Source organism: Harpia harpyja, chromosome 8, assembly GCF_026419915.1.
Source record: "Harpia harpyja isolate bHarHar1 chromosome 8, bHarHar1 primary haplotype, whole genome shotgun sequence".
Lineage (NCBI taxonomy): Eukaryota > Metazoa > Chordata > Aves > Accipitriformes > Accipitridae > Harpia > Harpia harpyja.
Window position 1 is genome coordinate 52,874,669 of NC_068947.1, and position 18,659 is coordinate 52,893,327.

At 41.2% G+C, this 18,659-nt stretch overlaps 1 protein-coding gene across 12 annotated transcripts in view; it reads right to left on the reverse strand.

The window, feature by feature from the left end:
* Positions 1-461: 461 nt before the first annotated feature.
* The window catches only part of LOC128145040 (ephrin type-B receptor 5), an 80,041-nt gene continuing 61,843 nt past the window's right edge, over positions 462-18,659 (reverse strand). For all 12 annotated transcript variants that reach the window (XM_052794627.1, XM_052794628.1, XM_052794621.1 and 9 more), the window contains 11 exons: positions 13,502-13,626; positions 12,353-12,515; positions 11,384-11,498; positions 8,525-8,580; positions 8,290-8,409; positions 7,644-7,891; positions 6,503-6,718; positions 5,284-5,433; positions 4,948-5,141; positions 3,515-3,670; positions 462-2,455 (listed from right to left, as the gene is read on the reverse strand). In XM_052794627.1, the coding sequence (XP_052650587.1) occupies positions 2,347-2,455; positions 3,515-3,670; positions 4,948-5,141; positions 5,284-5,433; positions 6,503-6,718; positions 7,644-7,891; positions 8,290-8,409; positions 8,525-8,580; positions 11,384-11,498; positions 12,353-12,515; positions 13,502-13,626 (1,652 nt within the window). In that variant the 3' untranslated portion in view covers positions 462-2,346. The remainder of the gene's footprint in view (positions 2,456-3,514; positions 3,671-4,947; positions 5,142-5,283; positions 5,434-6,502; positions 6,719-7,643; positions 7,892-8,289; positions 8,410-8,524; positions 8,581-11,383; positions 11,499-12,352; positions 12,516-13,501; positions 13,627-18,659) is intronic.

Genomic DNA, 18,659 nt, shown 5'->3' on the forward strand with positions numbered 1-18,659 from the left:
TCTCCCATTGCATGAAGACAGAGAAAGTTATTTTCTGCATGTAAGTTTCCAGTAGGCTGAAAAAAGGCCATAGGATTTGAACTAGATCACCAATTTCTCCACTAATCTTGACCACTGAAGACATGGAAAACATAGCCTGCCATGTTTCCCCAAATGGCCAGCAGAACTTCTAGAAGACACTCACATATGAATATGCATTGTTGTCCTCTGGTGAATACATATGGAAGGTGCTAGAGACCACAGATTGCCCTCAACATCTTGTGCTCAATACACTTTCTGAAGAGGACATCACTTGTTCAGTCTCAGATGCTGTAGGTGGAGCTGACAGTCAGCATACATGTAACTGGATTTGTATTACAAGTTTGTAGAAAACCTTTAAAAAGCAATAGACTCAAATTTTCTAGGGTTGGACTCTCTCTAGTCTAATGTGTTTGGGTTTTTTTTTAATTATCTTCACACTCTTTGTACTGCCATCAATGTTTTATTCTCGTTTCCTTGTATTGTTTTTGTATTGACTTTTTTATATCTTGAAAGAATGCACTGCTATTCTCCCTCGTCAACTAAAAAAAATTAACAATAATGTTGCTCTAATGGTGTAATAAAGAGTCAACTGTGTTGGCTGTTCTAGTGCAACTATTCTGGAGCACCTCCTGTCATGTTATGGGACTCTTCAATACATATTAAATGTGGCTTCTCAGTCTTCAATTGCTGGGTTGACTGGGAGAATCCTTAAATCTGTACAGGAGTAGTATCTGCAGAAGTTGTGCTATTCTAACCTTGACAGCTGGAGAAATACAGTAAGTTCATGACTAGTTCACAGTGAGCCAACAGATGGGGACATATCGGAACAGCTAGGGTTATTTCCTCTCTAGACACAAAGAAGGTTATCTTTTTATGTAATGTCTTCATTGGGCTCTTGCTTAACAAGGCCATTTCCATTTCCTTTCCAATGTGTTGGTGAGGTAGACAAGTGTATAGTTTATGAGTTTACCTCTCAAGCTCAGCTTCATGTTTTCATATTCCTGCCTAGGGATAGATACAAAGATACAGTCCTGAAGCTCTGCTCCTCCTTAAGCAGGTACTAGTCTGTCTGAAGGGAGTCATAAGCTCTGTCATTCTGGTCATTCTCATGCATCTCTACCAGACAACATAGCTGATCCCAAGCACACTGTTATTCCTTTAAGGACTGAAGTGACTTGTGGGACTGATGCTCTTCCCTGATCACTCTTGACAAAAACTTGTGAAAGAGTATCACCTCCCTTGTTCCAAGTGTCTATTTGGAGTTGACTACCGTGGGTCTGCATTTTCTTCAGAAACAATATACAATCACCTGTGCACATTGACGTAGCTGGTTAGGGTGAGAAAAAGAGCAAGTATTTTTCAACAGCAAAGGGCTTCAGACTTTTTTGTCATGTTCTTCAATGTCTGTAAGAGGGTCAGAAGAAAACAAAACCCAAATTCTGGGTGCTCAGGATTTCAGAACATCACAACTTATGCCTGTCCTCTTAAGAATGGGCTTGTGAGGACCAGAACCTATTTGTTTCCCTCTCCACTTGCAGATCCAGGAGGATGGATTCTAGGAATCCTTATTGTTCCATTCTGTTGCAGTCCCATAAAAAGAGTTATGTAGCACCAAGGACTTGCTGTTCCTTGCGTCAGCAAAAAGGATTAGCAAGTTTCCCTCCTGGATCATAGAGCAGACCCAGTAACTGCACATGAAATATAGCATAGAATTTTGAGCCCTTTACTCTCAACCTCTTTACCAGGTGACATATCTTATTGCTTACCACATATTGTACACTAACTGGAACTTCAGTTCTGGACTGAGCTGGCATACCAAGTGATAGCCTGATGCTCATCTCCACCTGAGTAATAATCTCTCACACCATAATGGCATCCTTTTGGAAAAAAAATGGTAATTTTTTGTTGCCTTTATTATGTCTTTGTAGCTTTGCTGGGCTCCCAGCCACAGATAAAGCCTGCAGATGGCTTTATAAAAATTGTCTGATACCTTTTGTTGGCAGAGAAGAGGCAACAGGTGCTTGTGATCTGTCCGAGCTATTATTCCATCTTCTCCCCATGTTACTATAACTTTCCCTCCCCCAACCCATTCCCGATGCATGATGTCAGCCACATTTAAATGCCACCAGTTATATAGCTCTGCTTTCAAATCATGACAAGGCTTTGTTTTTGTTCATGGAACGGGACATGTAGTGTGCACTCTCTGGGTGCATTAAGTCTTCAAGTAGCATACTGACATCTCTTTTTTCTTACAGTGAAAATTCCTCTGAATTCCCCTGAACCTTTCCAGAGTTTGAGACTAGTGGAATAAGGATGGTGTAAACATCACACTTCAACTGGTTCAAGCTGATTCAAATGGACTCGCATGAGCTGGATGCTGTTTAGAATCTTCTTCTGGTGACCAACGAGGGTGATGCCAATACGCTGGATATCTCTGCAAGAGAATAGAGGATGTGGAAGGTGTTATAATGGGCTTCTTGTTCTGAACACTCCCAGTCCATTTCCCTGTAGATCCAAATAAATGTGTATGCATATCTTTGTCTGAGAAACAGTTGACAAGGCTTCTGCTTTTGCTTGGCAAATGTGTGTGGGTGGAGGGGGTGTTGGCAGAACCTGGTAGGTCATGATACAAAAAGAAGCATTGGAAGTGGGCCATGAAAATGATCAGAGGGCTGGAACACCTCTTCTATGAAGAAAGGCTGAGGGAGTTGGGGTTGTTCAGCCTGAAGAAAAGGCTCTGGAGAGAACTTCTTGCAGTCTTTCAATATATAAAGGGGGCTTACAAGAAAGATGGAGAGAGACTTTTACCAGGGTCTGTAGTGACAGGACTAGGGGCAACGGTTTTAAACTGAAAGAGAACAGGTTTAGATTGGATATAAGGAAGAATTTGTTATGATGAGGGTGGTGAGACACTAAAACAGGTTGCCAGGAGAAGTTGTGGATGCCCCATCCCTGGAAGCGTTCAAAGTTAGGTTGGACAGGCCTTTGAGCAACATGATCTAGTGAAAGGTGTCTCTGCTCATGGCAGGAGGGTTGGACTGGATGATCTTTAAAGGTCCCTTCCAACCCACACCATTCTATGATTGTAAGAATGTTCCTTTTCCTGGCTCCTGTCTTCTACATAACACTTCAGCCCAGTATATGGTATGGCTGGTTCTACACATCTCCTTAAAAGTGGCTACTACCTGCGGCAGCTGTCATGAATATTCTGATGTAACAGTCTCTCTGCAATACTGACAATATGTTTTGTAGTGTACATGGGATCAGTATTGGTGCTTATAGAAACAGATTACAAATGTATATTGCTATGGAGGGTGTCCAGAGGCCCTAATAAGATGTAAGAAACAGTAGCTACTTTGCTCTGGCTTCCCTCTCCTTTTTCATGTGTATGTATTCTCCATATAGCCCTTACTAAATACTTCTCAGACTGCTTTCACTTCCTGCATGGAAAACTCAGTGTCTGGTATCTTCTGCTCTCTACCCCTCTACTTACTCCAGAGTCATGCGTGATATGACATCAAATGTAATCAGACCAGCCTGGTCAAAATTCTCCTTGTAACGACCCATCTTGATAGCATCCAACCACTCATGGGCATTGCTGAGTGAAGGGAAATCTGGAGGACAGTTGCTCAGGAGAGGCTGAGATGGTCTGCAAAAGAGGCAGGTTCTAAAAACCCAAGTTATCAACATCAGCTGACCACTCCAGTAAGGTAAGAGTTATGAGAGGGAGAGAATGCAACCTCTGAAGAGCACCAAATGGAGAACAATATTTGTTATTCATGCCCTGATTCCTAAAGTCCCACCTTGATGACCTGTTTCTAGACTACTCATGTTCCCTTTTCCACCTGAAAACAATCAACCTAACCCAAGAAATTGATCCTTCCTTCCCATTTTATACTCTCTCAGGCACATTCTCTTCTTGTTGCCCGAGAACTTTCCACACTTTCTGGGTCTAGACCTATTAGATGGGCAAAGAGTTGCAGTAAGGAGGTTTCTGAGGCAGAGATGAGACATTATACCTTTTTACCTTTGTGACTAGCTCTCCCTCTCCTAGATGCACTCCCTGGATCAGAAAGTAACCTATGCGACAATGAGTGCGTTGTTTCAGGTCCAACACCCATCAGATAAAAGCATAGGAGTAAAAGGCCAAAGAAATGATTGTTTATACACAGCATTTGCTATTTTCCCCATCATCTGAATCTGTCCCAAAGCTGTAAACTCTCTTTATGTGCTGTTTTTAGTAAACTGGGCATGACTAGACACTGTTTCCCTCCCCCAGCTGTGGAGTACATTCCACTGAGACAAGGTTTATAACCACAGGGGAAAAACCCTCCAGGCCAGCAGGATGTAATTCCACCATCGGCCCAACAGCCATCTAATCTTGGTGCCATTTAGCCCCCAGAGACTTCTCCTTTGCCAACCTCCTGCCTCTGGTTCCATCAGGTTGCAAAATGTGGTTGGGAAAATATGGGATGCAAGCTGCAGTTCTAATTAGTAGAACTAATCTGTAATCTGTAGCTAAGGCTACCGATTTCCTTCCCTCCATAAACTAAGGTCTTCTCTTCCTTCATCACCTCTTGTGATCACACAGTATTGTGTGATCACAGAATATCTTGTGTAACTGCACCCAGATTTGTCCCTGCCTTCATTCCCCAAGATCCCTCACTAGTTCATCCTCAGTGCACCTCATCAAGAGACTTATCTCCCCTCACATTCAGCACTCACAACTCCTCATCACCCATTAAGTCAATCAGGATATACAGTTCTTCCAACCCTCTCCCTAATTTTTTTTCCCTTCCTAATTGTTTCCAGTCTCAGATGAGAGGGTTGGAAAAAATACTATATAGCCTGATTTACTGCCTTCTTTTCCCCATGATGCCTACTGAGAGACAAGCCCTATTATTTTGCATTAAATCCTCATCTCACCTGCTGCTCCCAGTGCCAGTGGCTTTGAGGGCAGATGGCTTGCGGATCATTTTATCTAGGGCACTGACTATTTGTTCAAATTTGGGTCTCTGGACCCGCTCCTTCTGCCAGCAGTCAAGCATCAGCAAGTGCAAAACAGTTGGGCAGTCCGGGGGTGGTGGCAGGCGATAGTCCTGGTCAATGGCATTAATTACCTGCAGGAAAAGAAGAACAAAGCTTTATCACAGCTGGGAAAATAAAAGACAAACAAGCTTCAATCACTTGGTGGTGTATGACTTTCTTCTACTTGAATAGGAAGAGAGGCAGATGTACATTCTCACCACTTCTAAAACTTACATCCTGATTGGACATGTCCCAGTAAGGCCTCTCACCATAGGACATCACCTCCCACATGACAATGCCATAGCTCCAGACATCACTGGAGGAGGTGAACTTGCGATACTGGACAGCTTCAGGGGCAGTCCAACGGATGGGGATTTTGCAGCCCTAGAAAGCAGTCAGAGAGCAACCAGAATGTTAGTGAGATAAGGACTATTTGTGAAAATGACATCACTGAACTGATCAGATGCTGGTAGCACGACACAACTCTGAGCATGGGGTGCTAGTCCAGTTGATGCTGTCTTGTAGACATTGTTGGTTTAAATTCAAGCTATGTTCAAGGTTTCCACCTTGTTCTATTGACAAATATAGATGAAAAAACAGAATCATGCCTCCTTGCTGCTACAAATCCCATGACATAATAGATTTTAACTTTTATAGCTCTTCTTTGCAGCATTTGAGAGGTGGCAGATAATAAAGTCCTCCTGAAAGTCACAATCATCTGGAAATCTAAAGCCATTTAAACAATCCCAACCTGCAACATCAAGGACAGATACACTGAGTGGCTAGCATTAACTCCTTCCTTTTTCCATCTTGACCTCTCCGACTGCACATATGACCTGCCAGATGAAATATTATTTAGGTGCTGGTTCTTCAAAACACATACATCTGAACACATATTTCACTTTTCAGTGACTGAATTCTTCTTCATCATCTGCATACCAAATGGTAGGTTCAACCCACCTGTTATACTCCCACCCATTTTGTAGTATGTATAACAGGTGTCAGACCTTCATAGGCAATAAATTCATTTGATGGTTGGTTGTAAGCCCATAAATATACTTATGCCCATTATCTTTTCTGTGGGAGAAAAACAACTCTCGAAGGGTGGTAGTACAGGACTTCAATCTCTCCTTCAGTCCTTTATACTTCTTGTAAGAAGCTAATGTAAGGGGAAAGACAACACCTACATCAGGTTATGAGGTTTGTCCTATTCACCATCATTCCACAAAGAACAGCACTGAGTCTCCATTTCACATGGCAGAGTGGATCAGATATTCAGTTATTTTTGGTTTTTGCTGGTTTGGAATAGACAGCCCACAAGATAGAACGCTCTACCCCACTGGTCTCTCTGGTCTCAAGATGGATGAAAAAGGGTAAACCAAATCAAGGAGGAACACAGGAAAAAATGATAGCTGGCAGCACTGCAGTAACTCACTCGATAGCGGTAACTCACCAGAGCTCCAGTATAGGTGGGATTTGAAGCATCATCCTCCAGAAAGCGGGACAAACCAAAGTCTGACACCTTGCACACAAGGTTACTGTTGACTAAGATGTTACGTGCTGCCAGGTCACGATGCACATAGTTCATGTCTGAAAGGTAGCGCATGCCAGCTGCAATCCCCCGTAGCATGCCCACCAGCTGTAACACACTGAACTGTCCCTCCTTCTGCTGCAAGTGAGGAGGCAAACATAGGCTTTTATGACCAGAGAACATGAAGCCAACAGGGAAGACTAACAAAGAGCAAGGTAACAAGGCGGATTTATGAAGTTAGAGAACATACATCTTATCTTCAGCCAAAATCTGAAGGTTCAGGGACAGCAAATAAGAAAGGAGGGTGGGCTTAAAGCAATGAATCTCAAATGAAGTCAGACACTGGTGACCTTTTTCTGAAGACAAGTCTCATCTCGCAGCCATAGCCTCCTTTAGCATATTCCACCTAGTCTCATTAACTACTAAGATGGCTACATGAAAGGGAGCAGACAAATCTGCTCTTACTGTTTTAAGATCTTTACAATGGGTTCTATCCAATTCTACACAATGGGTTCACGTGCTCTTCAAAATATACCTGCCAAAGCATTTGTGGTTGAATTAGCATATGGATCAGTAAAAAAAAAGTAGTGAACCATCTATACTATAAAAATGCCTGTATTTATGTTTCATTACTAGAAAAAACACTAGAAACTCCGAGTCCAAAAATAACTACAAGTTTCATTACTTCATTACAATGTTGAAACTTGAAAACATTCAGTGGAATAAAGTCTGAAAAGCATTATTAGAAAAGCAAACTTTGGAGCATGCACATAAGGAACTGGAAGGCTGTGTACAAAGATAAACAATTTAGTACTGTTTACCATTAATTATTTGAGCTGGAGAAGTCTAAAATAATGAAGAAATTTTATCAGATTATTTTCACCATGTTGGCCCAAACCCACTTATTCTGGTAATTTGCTATTATTTCTATTGCACCTGAAGAGGGCAACTGAGGACTTATAGAGACAGGAGTGAAGAGGAAGGACAGGCAAAATTATCAGATCTGAGACTGGCACACAGCAAGATGAAGAGGTAACGGTTGTGGAGACTCTAGTTGTGGTACCCTGAGGAAGGAATCCAGTGATCCATTCTCCATGAACTCTGTGACAATCATGACTGGTCGGCTCTTGGTGACCACACCCTCCAGATGGATGACATTGGGATGCTCAAATTGCCCCATGATGCTGGCCTCGCTCAGGAACTCCCGTCGCTGTTCATCTGTGTAACCTGACTTCAGGGTCTTAATAGCTACTGTGTATTCACGCTTCCCTGGGTGTTTTAGGCGCCCAAAGCATACCTCTCCAAACTCTCCTGTCAGGGAGGGAAGAAACACACCTCAAGTAAGGAAACACAGCAAGGAATTTTGGTCAGGTGCACTAAAACATTCTATTGTGGAAGACTCCAGGTACTGCTTGGAAATAGGGTTACTAGGACTATTTGGATTAAGGTAAAGTTCTTGATGATGGCTCAGGTTGGAGACTATATCCTCCGGGTTCAACTGAGGAGCTCTGAGTCTTCAAAGGGTGTTTTACACTTGGTTTGGAGCCAGCATCTAAGGGTAAGTAGGTTAAGATGAATTTTGGTAAAAATGAAGGTTAGTTATCCTGAGACACTTGAGGTACCATGGTTGGGTCCATTTGAGGCCAGTAATGTGCCAGGTCTCAAGGTAAACAAGAAGGCACTTCAAAATCTGCAGATTCTCACACTACCTGATCCAATGACCTCCTCAATCTTGATGAAGGACACATCAATCTCCTTGGCAAATTCTCGAATAGCTTCATTGGGATCTTCATAGGTTGAAGGATCAATGTAATACTTCACTCCAAGTCCTGCAGTGGAGGAGACAGCCCAAAACATCACCAGAATCAAACCCTGAGAGACATGGGTGTTAATGAGTCCTGAAAAGAGACAGGCCCTTGCCATCTGTTGCTCAAGAACTCTTACCTCGTGCACTGATATACTGCTGGAGGCGGTCTGTGTATGGAGTCTCTCGCCTTTTACTGCAGGACATAAAGGAAAGGAAAGTCAAAACACACACAAGAGTCTCTCATAGGATGTTGGGGTAGGCTTCTCAATGCAAGACTCAGAGAATCCTTGAATTTAGGGATAGAAGATGGGTGTTAAAATCCTGCCCATCTCTTGGTAACTAGTGCATGCTTGTTTTCTATGTGGTAGTCTTTACACCACTGTTTGCATCCCCACTTTAGATATGACAAATGAGAAGGCCTCCAGCACTATCCTGAAAAAAAAACATTAGAGTCTAACATTACTGCCTTGGAAGTTTTCTTGCTATTCAGGCTAAAACTGCTTTTTAATTTCATTTAATTACAACGAATCATTCTTTTCAATACTAATCTAAGCCATCTCCTGTGATGCCTTTTAAGTTCTTCAAAAACATTCTAAGAGCCATTTACTCTAATGCTTAATTTGTGTAAATTTCCCCCAAATGTTAACTCTTCTTCGTTTTTCCTCCTGGTCTCTTTAACAGCACTTACTTTCACTATTCTTTTCGTAAGTATGGTACCCAAAACCAGCCACACAGAACCAGAAGGACAGAAATCTGTTCCACTATGTGATTTTTTGCATGTGCAGATCAAAACCGGTATAGTCTTTATTATTGTAATATTTATTGCATATATGCATCTAATTTCTAGTAAGCATAGATCCTTCTCAGCATAGGCGTTTCTCAGATTTCATTCTCCTCTTAAATGTGTGTGATTCAAGCAATTTTTTTCCCACATGATCTAGTTGTGTTATAAGTTTCATCGTATTCTTGGTTTGCTCTAAACATATTTTCCATTTTCAAGTTACTGCCTTTGTTCCCAATAGTTTTCATATTTTTTTTCCAAAAGTGTACACTTCATGCTAGTTTACAATCTTTTCTAAATCATATTAATTAGACTAGATTGTAAATCAAACCCTGTAGTATCCTGTAGTATCCCTGCTGTATGCACGGATTTGTGTCAACTCATGTGCTTTGCTGTTTCAGCACAAGACCATCTAGCTGCTGATTCAATTAACATCTGATGACAAGATTATCATGAAACCCTACGTTGCTTTTCTTTACTAACATAACTAATTCTGTCATTCTAACAGGTAACTTTGTGTATTATTCTTACTTGTCAGGCTTATGTCTTCAAATTCTGCTAAGATTGCAAAAGCACAGAGCGTTCTACCTTCAAAATCTGTTCTGTTGTGGAAAGAAATTGGCTTTACTGGGGGCCTATACGTAAGAGCTCTAACTCTGCTGTTGTATCTGAAAGTCAGGTCTACATTCACAATTGTTTTTTAGGTTATCTGATATACCAATGGTTTTCCATTATTAAAAAAACCCCAACAATTAGCTAAAATAGGTGTTTCACATTGCATATTGCTTGGAAAATGTGTACCAACAATTTACAAAACCGAGTTAAAATTATAGCATTTGACTCTACATATATTCAACCTTTTAAAGAACTACTCACTTCATGTGATGTTCCTCATTTCCTATCTCTTCAAACTTACTTTTCTTATCAAGGACAAATTTAAAGTAGAAATTTGGTATCTCCACTTTTTCCAAACAACTGTCTATTATTTGCACATGATCCTTCAAGTATCAATGAATCTATTTTTTATGATACTTCTTTTTATGCAGATACATTTACAGAAACCCATTAATGTCTTTCCCCAACACAGTTTTGGTAATATTAATTTATTCTGGGTTTGGTTTATTTTTTTTTAGAAAAATATACGCTTTATTGAGTTGTGCACATAATATCACATTTCCAGCTGTAACAAGAAATTATATTTTTAACAGTTCAAAGCTACAAAAGGAGGCAACAGTGCATATATAACAATACTTGGTAATTCTTTTCTTTCCAGAAAGAAAAATATTAAAAGAGACTATAAACAGAAGGAGAAAACAAATGTAGAAAAGGGAAGAGAACAAAAAAGAAATAACTAAAACTAGATGTCACTTTCTAAAGTTAAGCAGTTCATACATTTTTTAGGTCAGCAGAAAAAGCTAAAAAGTCCCTCTTGTGCAGAGGCAGAGTAGAGCAAAGACACAGAAATCCATTACTGACAATCATCTAGGGGATTAAGTTCAAACCTCAGTAAATTCAAGGAGCTGGTAATGACTTTTTCTTTTCTTCAAATAACAAAACCCCCATTGTTTACTTTTGTACCTCTACAAAAGTAGTGACCCTTACTTTTCTCTCTTTCTCTTTAAAATTTCTGTCCTTCTTTTTTGCCATAACAGATTATCTCTACATTGACTTATCTGCCCTTCTTTCTTTCCAAAATGGGAAGTGGTATTTGTTTTCTTTAACCTGTATTTTATGAGTTAGTGTTCCATGGAACCATTGGGGTTGTACAGATTTTATTCTTCAGCAAATGAGCTATTGTCTCTTGGTCCTTGGTTAAAGGGCATTAGCACCTTCTAAATAGTGGATCTAAATACTTATTCCACCAGTCCTTCTTCACTACATTGTTTCATTCTCCACTTGCTTGCCTAAAATGCAATTTACAGTCCCTTCTTTACAGTGATGCATTTAAATGTCTTTTGAGCACCAGCTTTAAAATGCTTCCTTTGTGTTCATATTGCTAACTAGCCAAATATCAGCTAAGTACATGAGCAGTTTACCAAAGGAGAGGCTCCTCAGATAGGAGTAATGGGGCAGGATCTTTCCTTAATTAGAAAATGGCATCTCAAGGACATCTGGATAAATGTAGATCAGGCTGTTTCCCTTGGGACGGGGTTATGTAGCGGGGGTAGGAAAGTTCCACTGTCTGCAGTGCACATGAGCAGGTCAAGGAATTCACCTCTTGAAGATGATGGCAAGGATGGCAATGGCAGCAATTACCAAGAAGGCTAGACCACCGAGCGCTGAGCCCACGATAAGCGGCAGTCGGTCCTGCACCATCTCCGAGCGCTCCCCTAGCAAGGAAGACACATGCATACACACACAAATGCAGAGGACAGGAACCGTTAGAGTCTCCCCTCTACTCAACTAGCTCTCACCCATAATTCCATCCCTACCAGCCCTTTGCTTCCCAGGCTAGTCCTGGCAGTTCAACAAATGCTTGACTTGGTTATCCCTTTACCCCTCCAGTCACTGTGCTTCTCCAGTGCCTTCCTTCCTACTTTTGAAAAGCCAGTGCTCCCTCTGAATCCACTTTTCCTTCCCCTGGTCCACTGACACCTGACTAGCCACTTAAGTATAGGCTAGCTCTACACCTGGGCTTTGATCCCATTGTCCCCCATTAATTTAGTTTGTAGATGACATACACGAATACCTTTGATCCAGACCAAAGAGTATCACAAGGTAGTATGTTGCTCTCTGCATGAATAATAGATGGTGATACTGCTGGAAGGCAAGCTTCTGGGTGTATGACCTGTGTCCCACCTGTCTTGAAGACTTTCACAGAGCATTCAGCTGTAAGATGTCCTGTGATGGCTGGAGACCAAACTACAGCAGTGTATAGTGCTACGTACTGTAACACCCTCCTATAGAGAGTTCTACTGACACACTCTGCTCCTGCTGGTCAGAGGTGCAGGGGCAACAATCAGTAGGACTGGGGAATATGGTGGTAGCATAAACAAGATGCTCTGACAGTATGAAGCTTCTTTGAGTGAACAAATCTTGCATATGCAAATTATGATATACAGAAATACAAGTGGAGTAGGAGTGTCTGGTTGCAGTCCTCCAGAGGATAAGCTAATACTCTCACGGACACACCCAAGTGAAAGATGGTCACATGCAGATCTGAGCACAAAATGGTAGCACTTACCTCCCATTAAAGTCTGGAAATACATCTTTCCACTGTATGGGCCATAGCCTACTGCTGTTCTAGCTCGTACTTGGAAGGCATAGATCTTGCCTGGGCTCAGATTTGATATGGTGGCCATGTTGGTTTCGCTAGTCAAGGTGAATGAATTATCCTCATCTTCTGCCTGTGAATGTCAGTGACCAGAAAGGAATGTGAGACTTCTGCCCACCCCAATCACTGTCCTCACCAAGGAATGCTAGCTTCCATGTTGGCCCAATATTATTTGAATCTGTTACAGAGCCTTCCAACCACAACTGCCATTCCAGATCTGACTTCCTCGCACACTACTCATTGTTCCTCACTGCTGCTTTCCATTCCCTTGGGCCTGGGCTTCCCACAAAGCTCTGCCAAAGACCCTCAGTCCTGACCTAAACAAGAGTGAGAGACAAAACTACCTTGTCCTGTGGTTCCTTGCTAAGCATATCCATAAAAAATACAGGAAGCTGCTAGACATTTTATTACAAATAGCAGGCGCTTTTACTGCTAGAAAAACAGTAGCCCTGCACAATCCTGCAAAAATGGTTATGTGAAAGATCAAGAATATGGAATGGGAGCTTGTCTGAACAGCCCTACGTACTTCTTCCCCTCAAATCAGTTGGATTAGGAGTCATGAAAGATGTAAATGGAGAACAACTTTGTATTTGGCACCCTGTAATTCCAGCACATAAACAGGTAACTCATATCCACCACTTAAGTGAATGAAAGAGTGCATTCCTCCTCCCAGAATTTCTTAGAGATGTCTGTCCAGGCACAAATGGGGACACAGGACTTCCCTCCACGAACACAAAACAGAATGTTGCAGTGTGTCCAATTCCAACATATGCATTTGGAAACTTAAGCCCCTTCCACTGCTACTTCTGTCAGCTGGTGCTAAACTTACTAGGTTGTTAGCCACAGCTTTTTAGCTTAGCTATCTTCTCTTTTTTTATTTGCATTGCCCCTAGATCATTCCAAGTTGGGAATGCAAATGGACTGAGGTTAGATGAAGCGTGCATTTTTCTCCACCTTACCCATCCTGATCCAGGGGTGCATCTCCCAGACACAAGATTTCCCTGTTCTCTTTTGCGTAACAACTATACAACAATCAGCACTGCATCACTTTCTGCTCACCTTGTCAAAGTAGCGTAGCTGGTAATCCAGGATGATCCCATTGGGCTGGTCTGGCTGAGGCCATGACAGTGTGATGCTATTGGTAGTACGACTCACCTGATGCATCATAGGGACTGCAGAGGGGACTGGAATAGAAGAGAGGAAGGAGAGATTGCAAAGGGATAAGCTTAACAATGAACTATAATTGAATATTCATTATGATGAGTTAATAAGTTAGGTCAGCTCTTCCTGTAATCTCCCTTAATTTGCATTATGAAGTACTTTATAAAATAACCAGAATAAATCCAGGCACAATTCTACTCTGCTGGGAGATACAGTCACTGACAACTTAGAAAGAAAACAAAGAAATCCACATCCAACTGATCATGTACAAGAATTATGAAATTATCTATATTATTGCTGGAACATTATTCTGATCTTCAAATTTGCAAATTTTACATGCAAGATGACAAGGTGTTCAGTGCCACTGCCTTGTTCTAGGATCACACTTGGACAAACAATGTGATAGCGGTCAGAGCAAACACAGAGCACACTACCTCTCTTCTGCTTCTCCCCCAGAGTATAATTCTTTTCCTAGGGAAAAAATCAAGTATGGGCTATCAGAGTAATGGAAGCTTTTCACTACCAGATCACAGCTGCAAATCAAGATGGAGGCAGATGAGAACACTGATGTGTTAAGCAACAGACTTTGAAGCATTCCTCAGTTCAGTGGTCCCAGTTCAGTTGCAGATCATAGAGAACGAAAGCATCTCAGTTTCATAGCCTGATATGGAGCCCTGTGTTCAGACTAGCTCCTGGATCTCAGGCCAATCCCTGTCAGGATTGTTGCCCAGATGTCAAAACTACCACTGTATTTGAGACTCTCAGTCCCTCTAGGCCATTGAACCACAGAAGTCCAGTCTGAATGGGCTTCTAACTAGCACTACTGTCTGGAACCACAGCCTAAAGGTAACTGTTAAGTGTGCATGTACAGTTTTTCTGCCTGTTCTTAAATAGCTTGCTAAGTTTCTGTCTTTTGGCGAACAGGCCAGCCTGGTGTACTACCCAGATGGAGCTGTTAGCTCTCTTGATTCCATTATGATATTAAGTGCTTATAGTCTGTGTCAGATATTAATTACTGTGGGAAAATGTCAACTTCCCTTTATGTAGAAAGCAAGGATCTGGACATCAAACACAAAAGAGGGCTTTGGAAGCATGAATTTAAACCAGAAAGCAAGCAGAAACTTGTGTCTACCAATTTTGGAAATCGTTTGATTGCCTATTCTAAAAGTCTGAAGTTCAGTTCAAGACTTTGAGACTTGTGTAATTGCCATTACTTCTCACTAACCTGAAACTCATTAAATCAGTAGGAAGGAAACAAAATATTATCTTGAAGACAATATGATTAATGATTCAAACACTGTTCACTGAACTAAAATTAGATTACAATGAGAAACAATCCAAGCTACTATTTGGGGTAGTTTTGCTTTTCATTTTTTTTTCCTCCTGAAGACAACAAAAGTACAGAACATCTATTTAATAGCAGGCCCTTCCTGAAGTAGTTAGTTCTTCTAAAAAATGTCCTCAGAGCTGGATGTTTCTCAGAAGGGAGATGAATGGTTGTTAAAGCCACTTGCATGTGAAGCTTTCTGGAGAATGAAAATCCACTTCTACAGAAAACATCCATGAATTTATACACACACACACTCTCCAGGTTCATGCAAAAGCTAAAAGAATATGAGTTTCTTGTAAGGAAGAGATTTCCAAGCAAAAATTTCAGGATAATTGGAAGAGGATCTTTCAGCCTGCCAGCTGTCTGTCCACAAAGCTCTTCTCAAGTTCTGCTTTCTCTCTGCAAGCAAAATGTCATGTTGCCAAGAAACCTCCAGGTAGGCAGCTAGGGAACCCTCATTTTCCTAATGGAAGTAACATTTTCAGCAACATTTAAATTTTCCAGAAACAGCATGCCAATGAAAAGCTGCCACCTAACTCCACTGGTTTTACACAATAGACATAAACTTCCTTGATATGAGGAATGAAGCAGAGACATTTGGCAAATGATCAAAAACTGCAGAATAGCATTTTCTTCCCTCATTAGTTGTGAAAAAGATAAAAGGTTTGTTTTTAATAACAAGATAAAATTATTCTGAAAGACATAATTCAAATGGGCTTCAAACAGCTCAGGCAAGTGGGAACCAGTTAAAAATGTAAATGAAACAAAAATGTAAGAGTATAAACAATAAAATGCTTTCTCTCATCCTTACTCCTTTTATTTTTTACAATTGCTTGTCTTTCAAACAAGATTGCACAACTACTTCACCTGCTAATGACAATGTCGAGACAAGGATGGAAGACAGCAGCAATTAACCAAGACCATATGTAGCATTTGAGACATAAACGAATAACACTGTATGCAAATGATAATGTGAGGAGAATGGGATAATTGGTGAGTTAACATTTGATGAAGACAGATTTCACTACATTTTAATGTTGTGAAAAATTTAACTTCCTTCTGATGGGTCATAAAGCACACACAGGGAGAGGTGCAAACCTAAATACACAGCTATAGTGCCAGGGAAGAGCCCACCTCCTTCTAGTTTCAAATGAAGATTTTGCAGAATGATCAAAGTTAAATCTCCCCTCCATTCCTGCCCTTCCATCTCTTTTCATTCCCCTCCTTCCCACATCCATCAGTTATTCTTGCCACCCCTCTCATTTCTTCCCAATCCACAATTTTTCCCCTACCTGGAAGGAATACTCAAACTCAACTAGGGATATTTGTCCTGTAATTTAGTTAAAACATATCTATTCTGATGTTAATAGGTTCTATGAATTTTCAGCTACCCATCAACAGGTTATCTTTTGCCAAGGGTACAAAGACCTGAGCTGGCACTGTGCGTAGTACATTTAGGCACAGCAAAATCTGCACCAGAACAATGATGATAAATGCTAGTCTACTCAGATGGGCAGTATGCAGAAGCAGGTTAAAGCTAGTGGAATGAGAAATATTGGGAAACATAAGCAAAATATCACTGGAGTAGCTTTGCCCAGAGTTACACTGTGTATATCTCTTAACCATGCACCGCAGCATTTTAGAATGCCCCTATTATCCAGGTATGTCCATCACTCGGGGTAATTGGGGGGTGGTGGGAAAGCCCATGATAATGTAGTCTGCTGTATTAAAAATAGTCATTTCGGTGATATGTACCTAATAAGCAGATACTACTTAAGGCAAAAGCCTAAATGAGTAAAAATGCTCAGTATTAAAAATAGCTATGAATCAATGCAAGACAGGTTGGCTTTAATCTACCTCTCTGAGACAGAGTTCAGATTTTGATACATGTGTTTGCCTCTCTTTTAAGGACAAAACTTATGAAATGCTGGCCAGGGAGCTCTCCCACCACTTCAAGTAAAAAAGATATCTATATTTCTCCTTTGAAAAATTTCATACTAAGGTAACGTGAATACTAATACTAAGGTGATGTAAAACATATTTGTGGGTGGACTAAGTACATATTTCCCGTCATTAGCGTATGATAAAGTTACTCTCCCAGTGTTAATAAATTAGGAAATATAAAGTTCAAGGTTTTATGTCTTAACAAACATCCAAACTACCCTACCTCTGCTGCCACAGAAGTGCTAGGTGAGTATTTTCCTTTGTATGCATGCCGAATATTAAGAATGTTTATAACAGAACATTGCTTTCAAAGCTTGTTTCATGTATATAAGTGTCCAATTCTATGTTGATTTGCCACTTTTATTCATTTTGCTCTTTTCACATGGGGTTTATAAATGAAGACATGCTAGGTCTGCATCTAATGACAGCTGAAATCACAGGGCCTGATTCAATCCAATCTGGGAAGTTGGACTAGATAATGGTTGTAGGTCCCTTCCAATTGAACTATTCTATTCTATTCCATTCTATTCTATATTTATTCTATTATGAGTGCAGACAACATGTTGTGAGATCAGACCTCTAAGGAAGATGGAAAAAGGACTGCTTTTTGTATACTATTTATAAAATAGCAAATGTATGGAAAATTCTTGCACATATAAAACCTAATCAAAGCTGTAAAGCAGTCCAAACAACAGTTAAATACAGCTCCCAGATTCTAGTTTTGCTGGGCTGTCAGTTGCAACTCTTCTACATGGCAGGACAAATTTTTTCCTGTTAGCACACAGGGGTGGATTTAAGATATTTTGAGTACCTTGAAATTGCTACATTCTCTGAGATATTAATGTTTGACACGTTTCTGCTGTTTTGTAATAAAGCTGATGTCCTTGACTGTAGTATCTGCTCAGACCAACAACATGTGCCTGCAAGCCTAAAAATCTACCTAAATCAACATGTAAGGAAAGAATGTGAAGGAAGTGCAGGCTAGTATAACGGTACATGGTGATCCCCACTTTTGCAGAGCACAGCCAAGTGCCATTCTCAGTAGACCATGAACATCTCTGGCATGTGACACTCAGTCCATATTCCACACAGATACCCACGATAGGCAGCTGAATCCCATCCCCAGTCAATACAATCAGTGGAACCTAACGAGCAATGGAGCAATTCAGTTGCCCATACATTTGAGAGGCCCCTGGCAACCATTCCCTCTGTCATCCAAATGGCATTCCAGTAGGTGCTGGGTCTTCCACTGTTCCTATGTCCTATCTGCCTATGTCCTCACGGAGAACACAGCATGGGCTTTAAGCGCTGTCTCCCATAATATCCTCATAGACAACCTGATGAAGTATGGGGCGGGTGAGCAGACAGTGAGGTTAATTGAAAACTGCCTGAACAACTGAGCCCAGAGGGTGCTGACCACTGGAATGAAGTCTAGATGGAGGCCAGCACCTAGCGGTGTACCCCAGGGGTCAACACTGGGTCCAATACTGTTCAACATCTTCACTAATGACATGGCTGATGGGGCAGAGCGTACCCTCAGCAAGTTTGCTGATGATACAAAACTGGGAGGAGAGGCTGATACACCAGCGGGCTGCGCTGCCATCCAGAGGGATCGACAGGCTGCAGAAATGGGCTGACTGGATCCTCATGAAGTTCAACAAAGGGAAGTGCAGAGTCCTGCACCTGGGCAGGAATAATCCCATGAACCAGTATAGGCTGGGGGCGACCACCTGGCAAGCAGCTTGGCAGAAAGCGTCCTGGTGGACACCAAGTTGAACAGGA